We start from the raw sequence: 15658 nt of genomic DNA on the forward strand, positions 1-15658 counted from the left end.
TAAACATAAATCGGACAATGGTATGAATAATTTTGGATTTAACTTTACATCTATGCATATTTGCAAATACTGCTTCTGGTTTCTGGTTCAATAATAAATATTGCCTGTAAAAAAAGAAAAAAAGAAAAGCTTTACTTTTTTTTTTCAATACTACTCCAGTTTCTAAAACTTTCTTTGAGTGTTTGTCACTTCTAGCAAATGCTATATTTTTATTGACAGTACATAGTTACAAAACAATTCACTTAAAACTAAGATAGATTGACAGAATATACACTTTTGAAGCCACAATAGCTATGTGATTTTATTTTTTGTGTGAACATCATAAAACATAAAAGTGTTAACATATGAAAGTAATAATGTTGTCAATATATTTTGATTGTCAGTCTGTGAGTTAGTTTATTGGTAAATGATCTTAATAAAGAAAGATCATTTCTTTATTGCTGTTATTTGTGTCTTTCTTCAGAGATGGACAACCCAGAGGCCAGAGTGACAGAGATCCATGCTCTTGTTCACCGATTACCTGAGAAGAACAGACAGATGTTGGAGCTGCTGATGAAACACCTGTCCAAGTAGGTGGAGATTACACGCAGGCTTTCTGAACCTGTAATGATACCAGCGATAGTGAATCTGTGTCCTACAATCCGTTTGGTGGAATCCAGTATCTCTTGATTTGTTCTGCCATCAGTCCTGGGAAAAAAATAAATAAATAAAAACGCTTGGATTCAGTATAATTTCTATGTAATTTGATGCATTGTGGGTTTACAATAGAAACCCTGGAGCCAACAGGAGAATCTCTTTTCCCAGGTTTTCTGTTCCAGGGAAGGATTGGGAGTAATCAAATCAGAAAAAACAAAACAAACAAACAAAAAAAATCTACACCAGCAGAAAATGAAAGATATTGGATCTACTTGTTAGGGTCCAGACCAAATTTTACCAAAAATGTATTTGCAGTCACCTGAGGAGGACTGAAGACAAGCTGTTTCTGCCAGGAATTTTTAGTCTCACATTGGAAAATTAAAAGACCATCACAAATACAGATTTTGGTTTATTATGACACAAAAAATCTGAAATTTAACTTTAATAAAATATTGTATTGTCCCGGCAACCTTTGCCGCCTGTCTTCCCCCCTCTCCTTGCCCTCTTTCCTGTCAGCCAACTGTCAAAAATACAAGCTACTAGCCACACAAAACCTCTTCGGAGAAAAAAATGATTTAAAAAAATAAATAAATTTTCTAACTTGAAAGTTGAAAAATCTGATTTCTGGATACAAACCATTATCAAAATCCTCTGACCATTTCTTATAATTGCTTTTCTCCCTCACCACATATGCAACATATTAAATTAATAGACTTTAATACTCTGGAGAAATCTATTGAATTATTGACGCATGCATTTATTGACTGCTGTATAATCAAAATGAGCCAGAGCCTAAAAAACAACTCGTGGCATGACAATAGTGGCTTATGTGTGATTATTCTGCTAAAGTATTCCACTGACATTGTGTATTCAGTCTAAACCTTCATCTAAGCCCAGTGGATTTATCAGGCTTTCCTTCTGGAGCTGCAGCATGATGCAATCTGTGATAAATGGGCCATCATCCATGTTTATAGTACCTGTGGGTGAGCGCATGCAGGCCTTTTGGTAGCGAGCATATTTCCACAAGCTTTTTTGGATTATAGCTGTCGATGGCCAACATCATAACCACTTTATGGATATGGTGACTATATCAGAGCACACCTTTGATCTTTGCAGTTTTCTGTTCCTATCAGCCTGCAGATTGATTTCATCATTGCTAAAGATGAGATAGTGTTTATATATGTAAAAGGTCAAATGCATAAATGAATCCAACCATTTGTAAATCATTGACAGAATTCAGTTCAGTCAATAAAACAGGAATACAGAAAGGTCAAGGTCATTTTAGTCTTTTTCACCATTATTGTCTTTTTTTATTTTTTTACCTATTTTTATTGGTAGATTTATTTGCCTTAACTAACTTCGGATTGTTTTAATTGTGAAATGTATTGCAGAAGCAAAAACATGCTTTAGACAGAAAACTGCTTTGACTTTCCCAGTCTTCCTCTGTGCTTTGTCCTTTTCTGACCTGCTGCTTGCAGACAGGCGATGCCCTCCTGTTCTCTGCGCTCTTTCAGCTTTTCTACAAAGGTCATTGTCAGGCTGTTGATTTACAGTGGATTTTTATGACTTTGTGCATGGCGACAGCTGCAGCCGGGGGCATTATCCTTTCATTGCATCAGCCCATCTGTCTGCTCCTTTCTCCTGAATGCACCATCTCTTAAGTTTTAGCAGGAAATTTCTTTGATTTATGACCAAGCGTCTACAAAGGAGATTAAAATGCATCGTGACCTTGCAAAATATGCCCCAAGCAAAATAAACAAAATGAAACTTTTATGTTTTTTATTTGAAATCACATCAGGTGATTTCAGTTTGAGCATTATGGAATGGCAGTTTGGAGGTAAATATGCATTCCTAAAATACCAGTGTAAACTATTTACAGATATGCCAATCAGCTACATTATAAATTAAATACTAGCAAATACAGAATTGTGTGGGTTGCACACAGAACATAATCAAAGTATAAACAGACAACCTCAGAGATTTTCTGTCATTATCTCACCTGGAAACTCCAACTGTGGGTCACTGGGGTCTGCAGATCTCAGGGAGGAAACTCCATAGATTCCTCAGCTGAAAAAAAATGTCGTCATATTGAGGCTTTTATCTTTTTTAGATTGATAAACTTAAGAGTGGCATGTTTTGCTATAGCCAAGTAGGCAACCCAACTACTGCAGCTAAGACTCCTCTGAGTCTCAAAGTGTTGCTCTAAGAAAAGAAGAATGACAGTGTTTTCATCCAATATGTGTAGAAATAAAGGGAAATTCTGTATTTTTTGGTAAGTAATTTATTAGTAATTTTTTTCTTTCACTTACTGAGGTTAAAGGTCTTGAACAGACAGTAAGGACAGACAATATGGCTGAAAAACACCTCAATATGTTTGCTTTTTATATCAGGATATATTAATAATTGTCAATATTGATAATTATTGATTCGTCTTCTGTTTTTGAAACACTTTCAAATTGGTGACAAGGCCTTTTCCACATAGCCACTATTTTTTTTGTTGTCAAAATGTTCTTTAAAATTACTTCACTCAGGTGATAGTGATAATCATTGTTCAGGTTTAATTGCTCTGAAATAGGATATTTTCTCCCTACAATTGGCAAATTCTTGTTTCTAGTTCTGACAAATGCATTTTTAACTAATAAATCCTGTCCAAATTTGACCTAAGCACAGGTATAGAAAATCCTCATCGTAGTAGGTGTCTCTATGCATCATGTTTTTATTCTTTCACTTTTCAACAACAATGTCATGTTATTTAAGTAAACGGTTATCTTTTTCTATTTTTATTTATCAAAATTTCTTGGGGGGGATTCAAAAAATCACAAGAAGCAGCAGATTTCAGTTCAATAAACAATGACTAGGCATTAGCACAGCAGTAAGATATTTCAGTCTTTGTGTAATATTTTTGCATTTATTTAAATGTAGTTCTCCTTTTTCATTGTTCTTCCTTCACAGCGTGGCCAGTCACCACCAGCAGAACTTGATGACAGTTGCCAATCTGGGCGTGGTCTTTGGGCCCACTCTGCTTCGCCCGCAGGAGGAGACGGTCGCAGCCATCATGGATATCAAGTTCCAAAACATTGTAGTGGAAATCCTCATAGAGCACCATGAGAAGGTAAGAGGAGGAGGAGGGCTGCGAGTTCAGGCACGATCAATAAATTGTACAGTGAAGATTTAACTTTTATTTTTCCTCATTCATCATTATTTATTCCACCTATTAGATCTAAACATGCCCACGGTAATTGTAAGTGCACTTTAAAGTCGCATGCCTCAAGCTGCTTATGCAGTTCACCATGGTAACAATATGTCTGCATGAGAGCCTGCCATTGGACACGATGTTCAGTCAATGAATGGAGCAAACAAGACGCGAGTAAAAGGTTCTTTCACCACATGCACACATGTTGACATGAGTAAGAGAATGTGTAGTAAATAGATGTCTCACACATAAATATATCATTTATTTTTACTTACTTCATCCTTCTGAGAGTCAACAGATGTAATTTGTGTAGATGTGATATATAACTGAGCAATTAAAATTTTCAACAAAAAACTCTTCTTAGGTTTCATCATTGCCACATTTTTAAAAAAACTGAATATGGTGAACTTTCTTAAATAATGTAAGAAATTTAAGAAAGTTTTGAAATTTGAAATGCTAGGCTCTTTCGGTGATCTTGTAATTCCTCTTAGATCTGGAGGTTCAGTAACTCATTTCTGGATGAAAATGAGTTTTGCAACCTTTTTGCAAAACCTCTTTTGATCAAAGCAGTTTTTTTGCGAGATGCATTAGAACGTGGAATTTCTTTTGTGAGGATGTGAAACTCATCCCAGTCTGACACATTTACCGATGAAGACTGAAGGAGTTTTTTAAAGACCAGTCATGTTTAACAGCCAATCCATGATGCCGCTGTGATGGTCTTTTTTATGTTTATTATATTATTGTTTAATTTAATGTTAGGATTTATTTTATGACATTTTGCTTTGCTATGTTTATTTATTGTCTTTTAAATTGTTTTATATTGCTAAAAGCCCATCTGGGTCTGTGCATTGCAAATTAACTGAGGCTAAAAAGGTTATGGTGTTCTGCTTATGGTTATGTTTAATGCTTGTTCCCATGCAAATAAAGAAAGAAAAAGAACAAAAAACTATTTAATTAAAAAAAACTATTAAATGAACTTGAATTAAACTACAACCACTATTCAGTATTTATCATTTTATAGTTGGTTTTGTTTTTTCTTTTTTTTCAAACATACATTTTCAACATTGACATTTGGGAATTTTATTGTTTCAGGTGCATGTCTGATATTTTATTTGTGTTTGATTTTTCTTAGTTCAAAAGATGCAGCTCATCTTGTCTGAGACAGATTTAGTTATAGGTACCTGTATGTCTTTACCTTTACCTTTCAGATATGTATTTGTAAAAGATTTGGAAATCTGCACACTTTTCCTTCCACTTTATGCACTGGCCTGTATTGATCTATTACAAAAATATTAAATTAAAATAAAATACATTGAACTTAACAGTTGTAATGTGAAAAAATCTTAACACGATTGTATTTTGCAGTTTGTTTTTCAGCTAACATGTTGATGACTTAAATAACTTCTAGTTTTCTCAAACCCAACCAGTTTGCTCACATTGGTTTCTTTATATAACGTTTGGATTTCAAGCAGATAATTGCATGATGAACATTGCTGTTTATTCTGTGAACTAATTATGTCCACAGACGTTTCAACAACAGCATAATGCTCCTCACAGGAAGGTTTTATGGGACTGTAAGGTTGAAAAGTTCCTTCCAATTTCCTTAGAGCTGTTTTTTTGTTTGTTTGTTTGTTTACACAGATATTTGGGGATGTGCCCAATTCGACAGGCAATTCAACAAACATGAGGCTCGACCAGTCGAGGAGGAGAAGCACTGAGAGCAAAGCACCGTCCTGCAGTGAAAGGCCTCTCACGCTATTCCACACACCGACACATTCTCAGACAGGTGAGCCCCATGCCCAAAAATAACACATTTTTATACTGTTCACCTTTTACGTACTTAAGTACTCTTATTGCATAAAGGTGTCAGCTTGCAATGGTATTTACAATTTTAGCAAAAAGTATGTTAATCCTGCCTTATTTTTGTAGGTGAAAAGAGGAACAGTGTTGGCAACACCCCAGCTGCTGACATGCAACACCCGGTGTCTTCCTCTACAAACTGTCACAGCAGCAGCAGCAGCAGTAGCAGCAGCAGCACCGGCAGCCACAATAAAACCCCCAGACACAGCCTGACCAGCAACGATGGAGAGCAGGACGGCCGACAAATCCGACCCAGCTCACTGTGAGTCATAACGTCTCATATGTACGGTTTCACTTCCTCACGCTGTTCAAACAGAGCCTTACACAAAGTATTTACACACCTAAACTTTTTTATTTATTTATTTTTTTGCATTTTGTCGTGTTGGGTGCACAGTATTCTAGTTTTAATATGGCAAATTTATGCCTTTAATCATGGAAACTCATAATTCATCCAAGTTTCTTATAAAATCTTAAAATTTCACGTTTTCTGGGCGGAAACCTACTCCCCCATGCCTATTTTTTTCTCTTATCTACTATGGCCCTAATATTTATGTTTTTCTTCTGCAGAAGAAAAATATGTTCTTCTGCTTAATGCTCCATGTAATTTTTTTTTTATTTTAGCTTAATTTTTTTCATTATTCCACGTGCTGCTTTCCCCCCAAAAAAGCAGCATGTGGTCAAAATTCTCCAAGTCTGTGTGAACAAACAGCAGAGGGTTTTATGTTGGAGCTAAGCATAGCTGCTGAGTTATTTTCAGCTTCACCACTATCAACCACAATGTCCACCCTATTCTTTGTGGACAGAAACTGTGTCTTTCTAAAGCTGTTGGTCTCTTTAGTGAGGTGTGAATGTTAAAAAAAGCTGCCAAAGCAAAGATAGAGCTGATAAAATGCTTGTGTTCTTGGCAGGGTTTCCTTTTGTAGAATCAGTCCCACACGGGAGAGATTTGGTGTCTGAGCTAACTTACAAATTCGATTTGTTCTTCAAAAAGAAATATTAAATGGTCATTTAGCTTTGGATTCCGTGATATCCTGGGACCAGTTACTCAGAAAATCTTAAATTTTTCCTTTCAGTTGCTAAGAGATTCACTTTGCTTTGTTGCAAAAATTTATTTTGCAAAGGGAAGAGTTATTTCAGACGAATTACTTTCAGAAAGTCTATTGGCATGATGCATGATGTAACTGTTTCCTCACATTATCTGAGCACTGATTACATTTTACTTGATCAAAAATAATCAAAGAAGAAACATGAACAGCCATATTAGTTTTTCTGCAATATTCAGCTGATTGGCTGAGACTCTGTGAACAACCAAACAAGCTGCTGGCTTGTGGAAATTCCTTGTTGCTCAATGAAGCTGCCCCACATGCAGCAACTGGTGCTGAGAGCAGCTGGCTGGAAAATGGCCAGAGTCCTGGAAATCTCTGTCTACTCTGTCTGCCTCAATCTGAGCATTTCTGATTCTCGGTCCCATTGTTTTCAAGAAGAGCAATTTCACACAGTGTATGTAAAAAGAAAACAAATGGGATTTGTATGCAAGTGATGTAATGGGCTACACCAGGGCTTGATCTGAAGATGCTCCACTGCCACAGCGTTGTCTGAAAAGTCCCAGCAGGTTTTTTACAGGAAGCTAAATGATCTGTGGTCACAGCAGAAAGTAGTTCAAACTAAAGGATCAGGCTACCAAGCATCACATCCTCCAAATAGCTACAGGGAAAAAATATGAATGGAATGTCAAGGATAGCAACAGCAAAATGTTTGCAGAAAATAGCATTAATATGGAGGAAAAAAATGTCTATTTGCTCTTCCACAACGCACTTGGTGGCAGGTTGTGCTGTTTCAAGGCAATATCTGCACTTGTTTCATATTTTAAATGTTTTGGCCAACTTAGCAACTTTTGCAAACAAAACTTGGACTACGAGTTTTGGCCTGTGTGTTTAATGTCTGAGTTTCTCAGCAATTGAGAAAAAACTGAAAACATACAATTTAAAAACTTTCTACAAATATGAATAGGTTTTAAAGGCTTGTAGGCCTCTAAAGCATCCCAGGAAGAGGAACTTACTTTTTTATAGCTGATGAATAAAAATGAAAACAAAATAAGTATTATAAAAAGTGAAGAAAATTTTAAACTTTTTTAATTCAGTAATAATTCTCTTTCCTACCACTGGCTTTGTACAAGTCTCCTACTTTGTTGTTGTAGTTTATTTGTTGTCACTTTGTCATTTGTGCTTTGTGTCTGTGTATGGGTGGCTGCCTGGGCACATTTGACTGACTCCGCTAATGAGACATTAAGAAGAGAAAGAGTGTTTACAGATGGATTTATTGGCACTAGCTGGTGGTTGGCTCATGTGTTACTTTAGACTTTTAGGGCTGATGTAACAGGAGCTTGGTCTGCCATAGCTCTCATAATGTCCTTGCTGCAGCTGCCTCTGGTTTGTAATCTAACCATTTTTTAAAATTTGCCTCTGTGTGGGGCCTTCCTCTGAAAGTTACACAGATGATTGCTTCACATAATCTTATATCCTCTGCTGTTCTTTTATTATTAATGGTTTTGAGATTTTCAACTAGAACTAAAACCACCTCTTGTTTGTTTCCATTTTCATTCAGTTGTGGTAAAAGCATTGTGTTTTTTGTGCATAGGTAATAATACCCATTTCACCCATTTCTGACTAACAAACAATAAGTTACACCTCCCTTGTGCATTTATGGCACGCCTCCTGAAGCATTTTCTACAGACAATAAAATCACAAAGATGAAAAGGCTTTAGGAAAATTTCTGTCATGTGAAGAAGTTGTCAGTGTTGCCTCATTGTTTCCTCATGACTCTCCAAATTTTCACTGATGGCTGTCCTAACAGTAAACTTAAAAGGTAACTACAGTAACAGTCTCGAAGCATGATGCATAATCTGGTCTTGCTTTTCACTCAAGCCGTTCAGCAGTTTGAGTTCATCAACAACATGCAGCGCCAGATTAGATGGACAGCGTGGTAAATTTATTGGTTGCCAATATTTAAACTAGAAATGAGCAAAAATATATGTAGAAACACACACAAAGACTTGCTAATTTCTGGTTTTAATCTGATACACAAGCAACTTTTTTTTCAGCTTTTGTTTCAAAAAACGGACTGATGGGACGCTGATAAAGACTATTTTTGTGTGCAAGTTTTTCAAAAAGGAGTTGGTCGATCATCAAAGCTATGCAAGTTAAAATACCATCTTACAAAAGGCCCAGATATCCTCAACGCTAATGTGAGCACCCACAGTCCACATTTCTAAACACAACTTTTTTTCAAATAAGTTAAATGAATGATCAGAAGTTCCTGAAACTCTTGAACGCTGAATAGGTAATTTTGTCACTTATTCCTTATTTGTTATTTGTTCTTCTGGTACAATTTGTATTACAACGAAACACAAAGCGAAACTATTCCTCATTATTAACCGGGCCAGCAAAACCTTTGGTTCATTTAAAAGCGTAATGAGCTGCAAATACACAGTACGTGCTAACTTCTGCACAAATATTGAGAAAAGTAACTGAATAGCTAGATGCTCCACCTTGGGAAAAGAAGCAGTTCAAATACATTTCTAAATGTCCCACAGTAACATAATAACTGGAATTGGATTTCTTCATGATCTGGCCAGTTTAGGATGAAAAATCCTGCACTATAAAAGTGGGAAGAAACTTTTCCTTTTACATAGTGAAACTGCTGCAGCACTCTGAAAGCACTCTAAAAGGAAGATGGATTTGACTCTCAGAATGCATAATCTACAAATATTTCATCCTTGAAGCCAAATGTTTTATGTTTCATTTGATCTGTAGCAGGACTCTCATCAGACATGGTCATGAACAAACAGGATCACTCTAAAAGCTCATGTTCTATTAAAGCTTTGATTTGCTCAACACATTCAACTTGTGTAGTTAAGTTTCTTTTTTACTTTCTGTCTTCAGACTGAACCCAAAGTGTCGAGGCAGTATACCCACAAGGTAGGAAAAGTCTTCCACATCCAAGTCATTTACACATTCTATATAGTAGAATGTGCAAATTTTTCTTTTCAGTGCAATGTCTCCGAGCCCCACCTCGCCTCGTTCTCCCTCCTGGCCGATGTTCTCAGCGCCTTCAAGTCCGCAGCCGATCTCATCCGCTTCCAGTGACTCTTCCCCAGTCAGGTTGGTCCATGTTTAAAGCTTGAAAGTTGATGCTCCAGGAGAAATACAAGTAAAAGTTTGCCTGTAGATTATTTTTGACTTAGGTCATAATTCAAAAGGAAAAACAATCAGAATTCAGCAGTAATATAAATGGCAACGAAGGACAATTTGACAGTTATAACATTAAATTGAATCAGGTAAAATGCCAATCATATTTGCTTTCACATTTTTATAAATCAAATACAAACATCAGCCGATGCTAGTAGTGCATAAATATCTAGTCCAGATTTAACTTGGCTAAAAGTAATAGGTGTTAAGATACTATTGATTTATTATAGTCCCCATGCCAAAAGAAATGGTGACATAACCCTTCTCTATAACACAAAAACTAGAAGAGTTTAATAATTTGTCAGACATAAAAAAATAAAACCCAACTAAGCAAATGTTTTATGCTCAGATTTATAGGATGTTATAAAATAGGTAATGCTAACAACAGCTGGTAAATATGATAGTTTTGTAAGCTCTAAGTGTGCAGTGAGAATACGGGAATTGAGCCTGTTTTCTCCAGCTGTTGAGCAAAGTTCATTCAAGTCCTATTAAAGTAAATGTCTGAAATGTTTATTGGGAACATTGTTCTGTGTCCTTTAGCATGACGCGACCGCTGATCTTCCCTATGAAAGGAGATTATTCAAAAGCTAAATCAGAAGATCAGGGGTTACATCCTGGATCGAGAAAGTTCTCTGAACTATTTATATATGGGCCAGACTGCACCCTTTCTTATATAAGTCTCTCTATTTAAATTGGAATAGAAAACAGCAACACCGATTGGTTGCACTCATTCACCTAAACCTTGGCAGATGTACAGCATTTGAACGCTCCACATTTAAGGACTTAAGTATCTGCTGATGCCAGAGGAGCTGCTAATACCTGGTTCTCTCTGTGACTGCTTAAAACCCAAAGTAGCCTTTTACTCAGAGCACTGTCTGGAAGAGTACCTGGTAAAGATGTGTAAACCCCCTAAAAATAGATTTCTCCTTTTCGTCTACTGAAGAATTTCTGTGTTGATTTGGGTTCATGAATCATCAATTTCTTAAAAAATTAGCAGGTTTCTTTCAGGGTCTTCACACTGATCATCCATATTGAAGTGGTTTTTCTACATTCACCCTTTGGTTCAAACCAGTAACTCCTGAATAGTTTTTATTATCTTTTTTGCTGGAAAGCTCAATTCCGATGTCATTGAACTCCATAGGTTTACAATTGTGATGGTAGGAGAGAAAGGCCTAACTCCTGCCACTTTTTTTTTTATCTACTTACAAATTTAGGCAAATATCTTTATTTTAAATTTCCATTTTCTATCATATGATTGTGCTGAGACACATCAGTTTCCTGCCCCTCCCATGTAGAAGAGCAGCAAAAACTAAAGGCCTGTTGTACTTATTCCCCAGGAAAAGGAAGTTATAAATTATTAATCAGAAATGTCAAGAAATTCTTTTAAAACGTAAAAATTATAATAAAACTAAGTAGATCAAAAAAATCTTCAGGAAGGTTTAGAAAATAGCAAAACAAGTGGCACCGCTACATTTGTAGAGTTTCTATTTCTTTGAGCTTAATACCAAGCTGAATAGATAAGTAAAATGTAGATAGTAACCTTTTTGAGTTTCTCAGTGTAACTTGCTGCTACTGCAGTAAGATCAGTTTATTTTAAATGTTTTTACGTCTTTACCAGAAGTTCGTGATAAAATTCTAAACATAAACAGAAGTTTAATCTACTAAACCACATATATAAATTAATTATCTGTTTTAAACAGAATGATGCTAAATCTTGATGTTTTGCTCCAACTTTCTGTGTGGTTGTAGTATCACAGGCAGGAAGGCTCGAGCGCTGTACGCTTGCAAGGCAGAGCACGACTCAGAGCTGTCCTTCATCGCTGGGACCGTCTTTGAGAATGGTGAGTCAGATGCCGGAGCTGGCAACAGTGAAGGAGAAAGACAGGATGTGTGTTGGCGTTATGGAAGTTAATTTGTTGTGAAAACACACAGTAAGCCGTAGGGATTTGCATTTCCTCAGACTTCCTTGTTACGGTTTGAAAGATTGTCTTCACCCTGCAAAATACTTTCTTAATATTCGAGTAAAGGAGCTGTTTGCTTAGTTTTTATTAAGACAAAGGAGACAAAGGAGGATTTTCATTAGCTTATTTGTCTTTTCTCCTACATGACTGGAAGAATTTAACATGTCAGCTTTTTTCAAAACTCCCACAATAGCTTCCTTTAAGTGAAGGCCATATTTGCACAGACTTAAATGTGAAAAACTATGAAAACTGTCTATACGCTGACTCACTCATTAACACTCACCGCAGCGCTTCACCTGTCTATCTGAATCTGTGTATTTATTGAAGAAATTCTGAAATGACAAACACACATAGCATTTTCTTGTTCTTACACGCTGACCTTTAAAATCTAAATAATGTTGGCATCTTAAAGACTATTGATAGTTATGTAATGCAGAGCAGTGTCATGTGAGCCCTCATGGGTCAAACTTTGTCCGTGGGGACATGTAATCCTCAAAGTGGTATCTGAACACTGCAGGCTTTTCATCAGCAGCCAAGGACGAAGCATTTAATCTGTCCTCAAGAAGCTCAGACTACAACCTCCATGATGTTTTTTTAAAACAGTCGTAATAATAACGCTGCTTTACAACATATGATTGCTTCCTGACTAGCACAGATATATTCAGTGATTTGAACTCTCAGAAAAACATAAAGACCAAACAGAGAGAACATCACTTTTGGAATGATGTTCTTTGGACAGATAAGTCCAAAGATAAATCTAGAGTACATATTGACAAAAAAAATAAATAAATTATAGCTCTCCAAAAGAAACTCTTGCCATCTGTGAAGTGGAAGTGGAAGTGCCATTTTTTTGCTGCTGCAGGACCTGACCAGGTCAACATTTAGCTCACCTCAGAACCTGCATGTGTAAAATGTAAACCAGTCTGTAAAGAAAACTTGAAACAGAACTGCAGCCGTTAGCATGATAGTGACCCACATCTCATGTCACTTTTGTATATTTTATGTCTTGATTGTCAAACATTGTGTCCCAGATTAGTTTCTGCACAACAGCCTGTTATTCCTGAACATATCGGACTTGACACATAAAGCTACACTTGTCATTAAGCTCACATATTTGTTTAATATTTGCTTTGTTAATGTCTAGTTTTGCTATAACTTATTGATAACGCAACTCAAATTGTATAAAGCTGAAACCAGATATCTGCACAGTAATACGATAACTTCGATTTACTTGATGCAAAATTAAAAAGACCTCCAAAAACGAAGGTCTTTCATTTCTCTTACAAAATTTAATCTGTTTTTTTATGTTGCTTTTGGAATCTGGACTTCTTATATTCCTGAGTGGCCTTTCAGTTGACATTGTTGTTGGACTTTCACTGTTGTCATCATCTTCAAAAACGTCTTTTTTTCTGCAAATTTAAACCAAAACAAGTTAATCTCTGGGACATGAGAACACATTTGTTTCAACAGACGAATGTTGCAACATGTGAAAGTTTCAAATTGTGTTGCTGATTTCTTGGTTGACTATTTCTTCCCATTATGTCACAGGAACCATTGTGGGTGAGGTGTTGCTTTAACATACATTCCTCGGTGTGCCTCTATTGAACTCAAATGTTGTGAATTAACCTGTCAGCAGCTTACAAAGCCATAACATCCCCTGCACTTTCCAGAATTGCTTAAAGTCTAATTAATCTTATTGTGTGTAAATATCTCATTTCAGCAACTTAATTCATGCCGTTATATTTTACGTCTTTCTGCTGCTTCCTTGCAGTTCATGCTTCCAGGGAGCCCGGCTGGCTGGAGGGGACTCTGGATGGTCGAACTGGACTCATTCCAGAAAACTATGTGGAGCTGCTATAGCCACAGCTGGACCAAGAAACCCAACGTAGACCAAGCTGGACTTGACTGCACAAAACTCCTCTGGAGCAGATTTTATTGACTTTGTGTTGACTAGATTGGAGAATAGAAACTGGACCAAGCAGAACCATATCAAAGGGATTTGGCGCAGGACTGAAGCATTGTGGATTTTGTCTGAATTGCACTGGGAAGAGAAAGAGGAAAAACTGAAACTGTTTTGTGATTGTGTTGATCTGAGTTCACAGTGAAGAAGATGTAAGTGTTATTGTGTCAGGGTGTAGATAACATGAGGGTTTGGTGAAATTACTCTTCTAAGTGAGCTGATATATTTGAGGTGAGAGCTGGGATTAATTTTTTAAATGTCTGTTTTATTACTCTGATCTGGACTGACACTTCCTCTTCGTTGCCCTTTGTCATTAAGCATTCACTTCATTATTGACAGGGAACAAGATAAATGGTAAGTGGCCTTCAGCTTTAAACTGTTAGTTCACCTCTCCATTGTTTGGTCGCTAATCCCCTTGGGAAATTTGAGCCTGGAACCAGACGGTGATGATTGGGCTCGGCTGTAAACATGTTTGCAGTCGCTCGTTCCAGGGGAAGACAGTCCGCTTCGCTGATGTTTAGCTGATGTCTGCCCCAGGGCAGATCCGCAAGGCAGATGAATATGCTTCAAACGGTTTGGGTCAGCGATGGTGCCACGCTCATTTATAAGTCTTTTCCTTTGCAGAGGCATCACTTGGAAAATAGAAATGTGAAAAATCTCACACAGGATCCAGAGGCAGCTCAGCAGTTTACAGTGAGGCGTAGGAGGAGCGACTGATTGCTGCTGGTTATAACAAGCCCAGATGCAAGGCCTTGCTGCGAGTGGAGAAATGATGAGTCATGTTTGCACTATGTTGGTCCATTCTTGGAATTCCAATCAACAGGAAACGTTTTCTCTCTCTATTTTTAACATTACAAAGCACCTGTGTGTTATTTTCCCTCTCTTACTTTTTCCATAATGCGGAATCTGAAGCTTTAATATTAGCAGCACAGAGAGAGAAGACATAATGTCATTCCTCAGCTTTGATCACATTATGAGGAATTATAAAGACAATATTAAGCATAATGATGTGAGGACAGAGTGACATTTTGATTTTATAGTTTATATATCATTTTCTGGGCTGCAGCGACTGCTCTTGTTTCCTGAGGTGAATGTTTTGGTAATAATTAGCTTTTTTTCCCTGTTCTATCTTTTATTATCAACATGATTCTTTTTAAAGAGATTTTTAAAAGGAGAAAAACTAATGGGAAAGTAAAAAAGCAAGCTAATGTGAAATAAGACTACTTTGTTCATATATAAACTTATTTATAAGATTTTCTTGAACGTAAAATTCCAGACTTCATCCTTTTGAGGTGTTTTTAATGATCCTGTAAATAAAAACAGCATTTTCATGGGATATATTTTTTTCACAAGTATGAAATTTTATATTTTGTATTTCTAGCTTACTAACTTAATTCCATTATTGCATTATTTGTTGCCAGAATTTTCTATCATTTATGTCTGTTCACAGCCTTAAATATTCCTACAGATTTTGGTGAAGGATTGTGAAGAATTAAAGATACATCTCAAGCAACTTCTGCTTTGAGTTTTACGTTTTACGGCTGGAGTTTTTGATAAATTTCTTGAGTGAGACAAAAAATATATTTTTTAATATTGGCCAATTTCAGTCACAGGCTGATGAATCGGTTCACCTTTGTTTGCTGTTTTCTATCCCACACTCTTCTAATCCTGAAAAAAAGGGACCCTCTACTTATTTAGAAATGTCTTTTTTATTTCATTTGAAGTGGATTCAGCAGAAACACTGGCATCTTTGGGTAAATGTTAACTCTTGCTGCATGATTATTAAATACCAAGTGATTTA

At 36.5% G+C, this 15658-nt stretch overlaps 1 protein-coding gene across 2 annotated transcripts in view; it reads left to right on the forward strand.

Annotated features, from left to right (window-relative positions):
• Positions 1–15370, forward strand: part of LOC129373594 (rho GTPase-activating protein 26-like) — a 76893-nt gene extending 61523 nt beyond the window's left edge. For both annotated transcript variants that reach the window (XM_055051606.1, XM_055051605.1), the window contains exons 18-25: positions 464–569; positions 3589–3748; positions 5471–5615; positions 5759–5951; positions 9631–9666; positions 9739–9849; positions 11686–11777; positions 13669–15370. In XM_055051606.1, the coding sequence (XP_054907581.1) occupies positions 464–569; positions 3589–3748; positions 5471–5615; positions 5759–5951; positions 9631–9666; positions 9739–9849; positions 11686–11777; positions 13669–13757 (932 nt within the window). In that variant the 3' untranslated portion in view covers positions 13758–15370. The remainder of the gene's footprint in view (positions 1–463; positions 570–3588; positions 3749–5470; positions 5616–5758; positions 5952–9630; positions 9667–9738; positions 9850–11685; positions 11778–13668) is intronic.
• Positions 15371–15658: the final 288 nt, after the last annotated feature.

Source organism: Poeciliopsis prolifica, unplaced genomic scaffold (genome assembly GCF_027474105.1).
Source record: "Poeciliopsis prolifica strain line A6 unplaced genomic scaffold, Auburn_PproV2 SCAFFOLD033, whole genome shotgun sequence".
NCBI classification, from domain to species: Eukaryota; Metazoa; Chordata; class Actinopteri; order Cyprinodontiformes; family Poeciliidae; genus Poeciliopsis; species Poeciliopsis prolifica.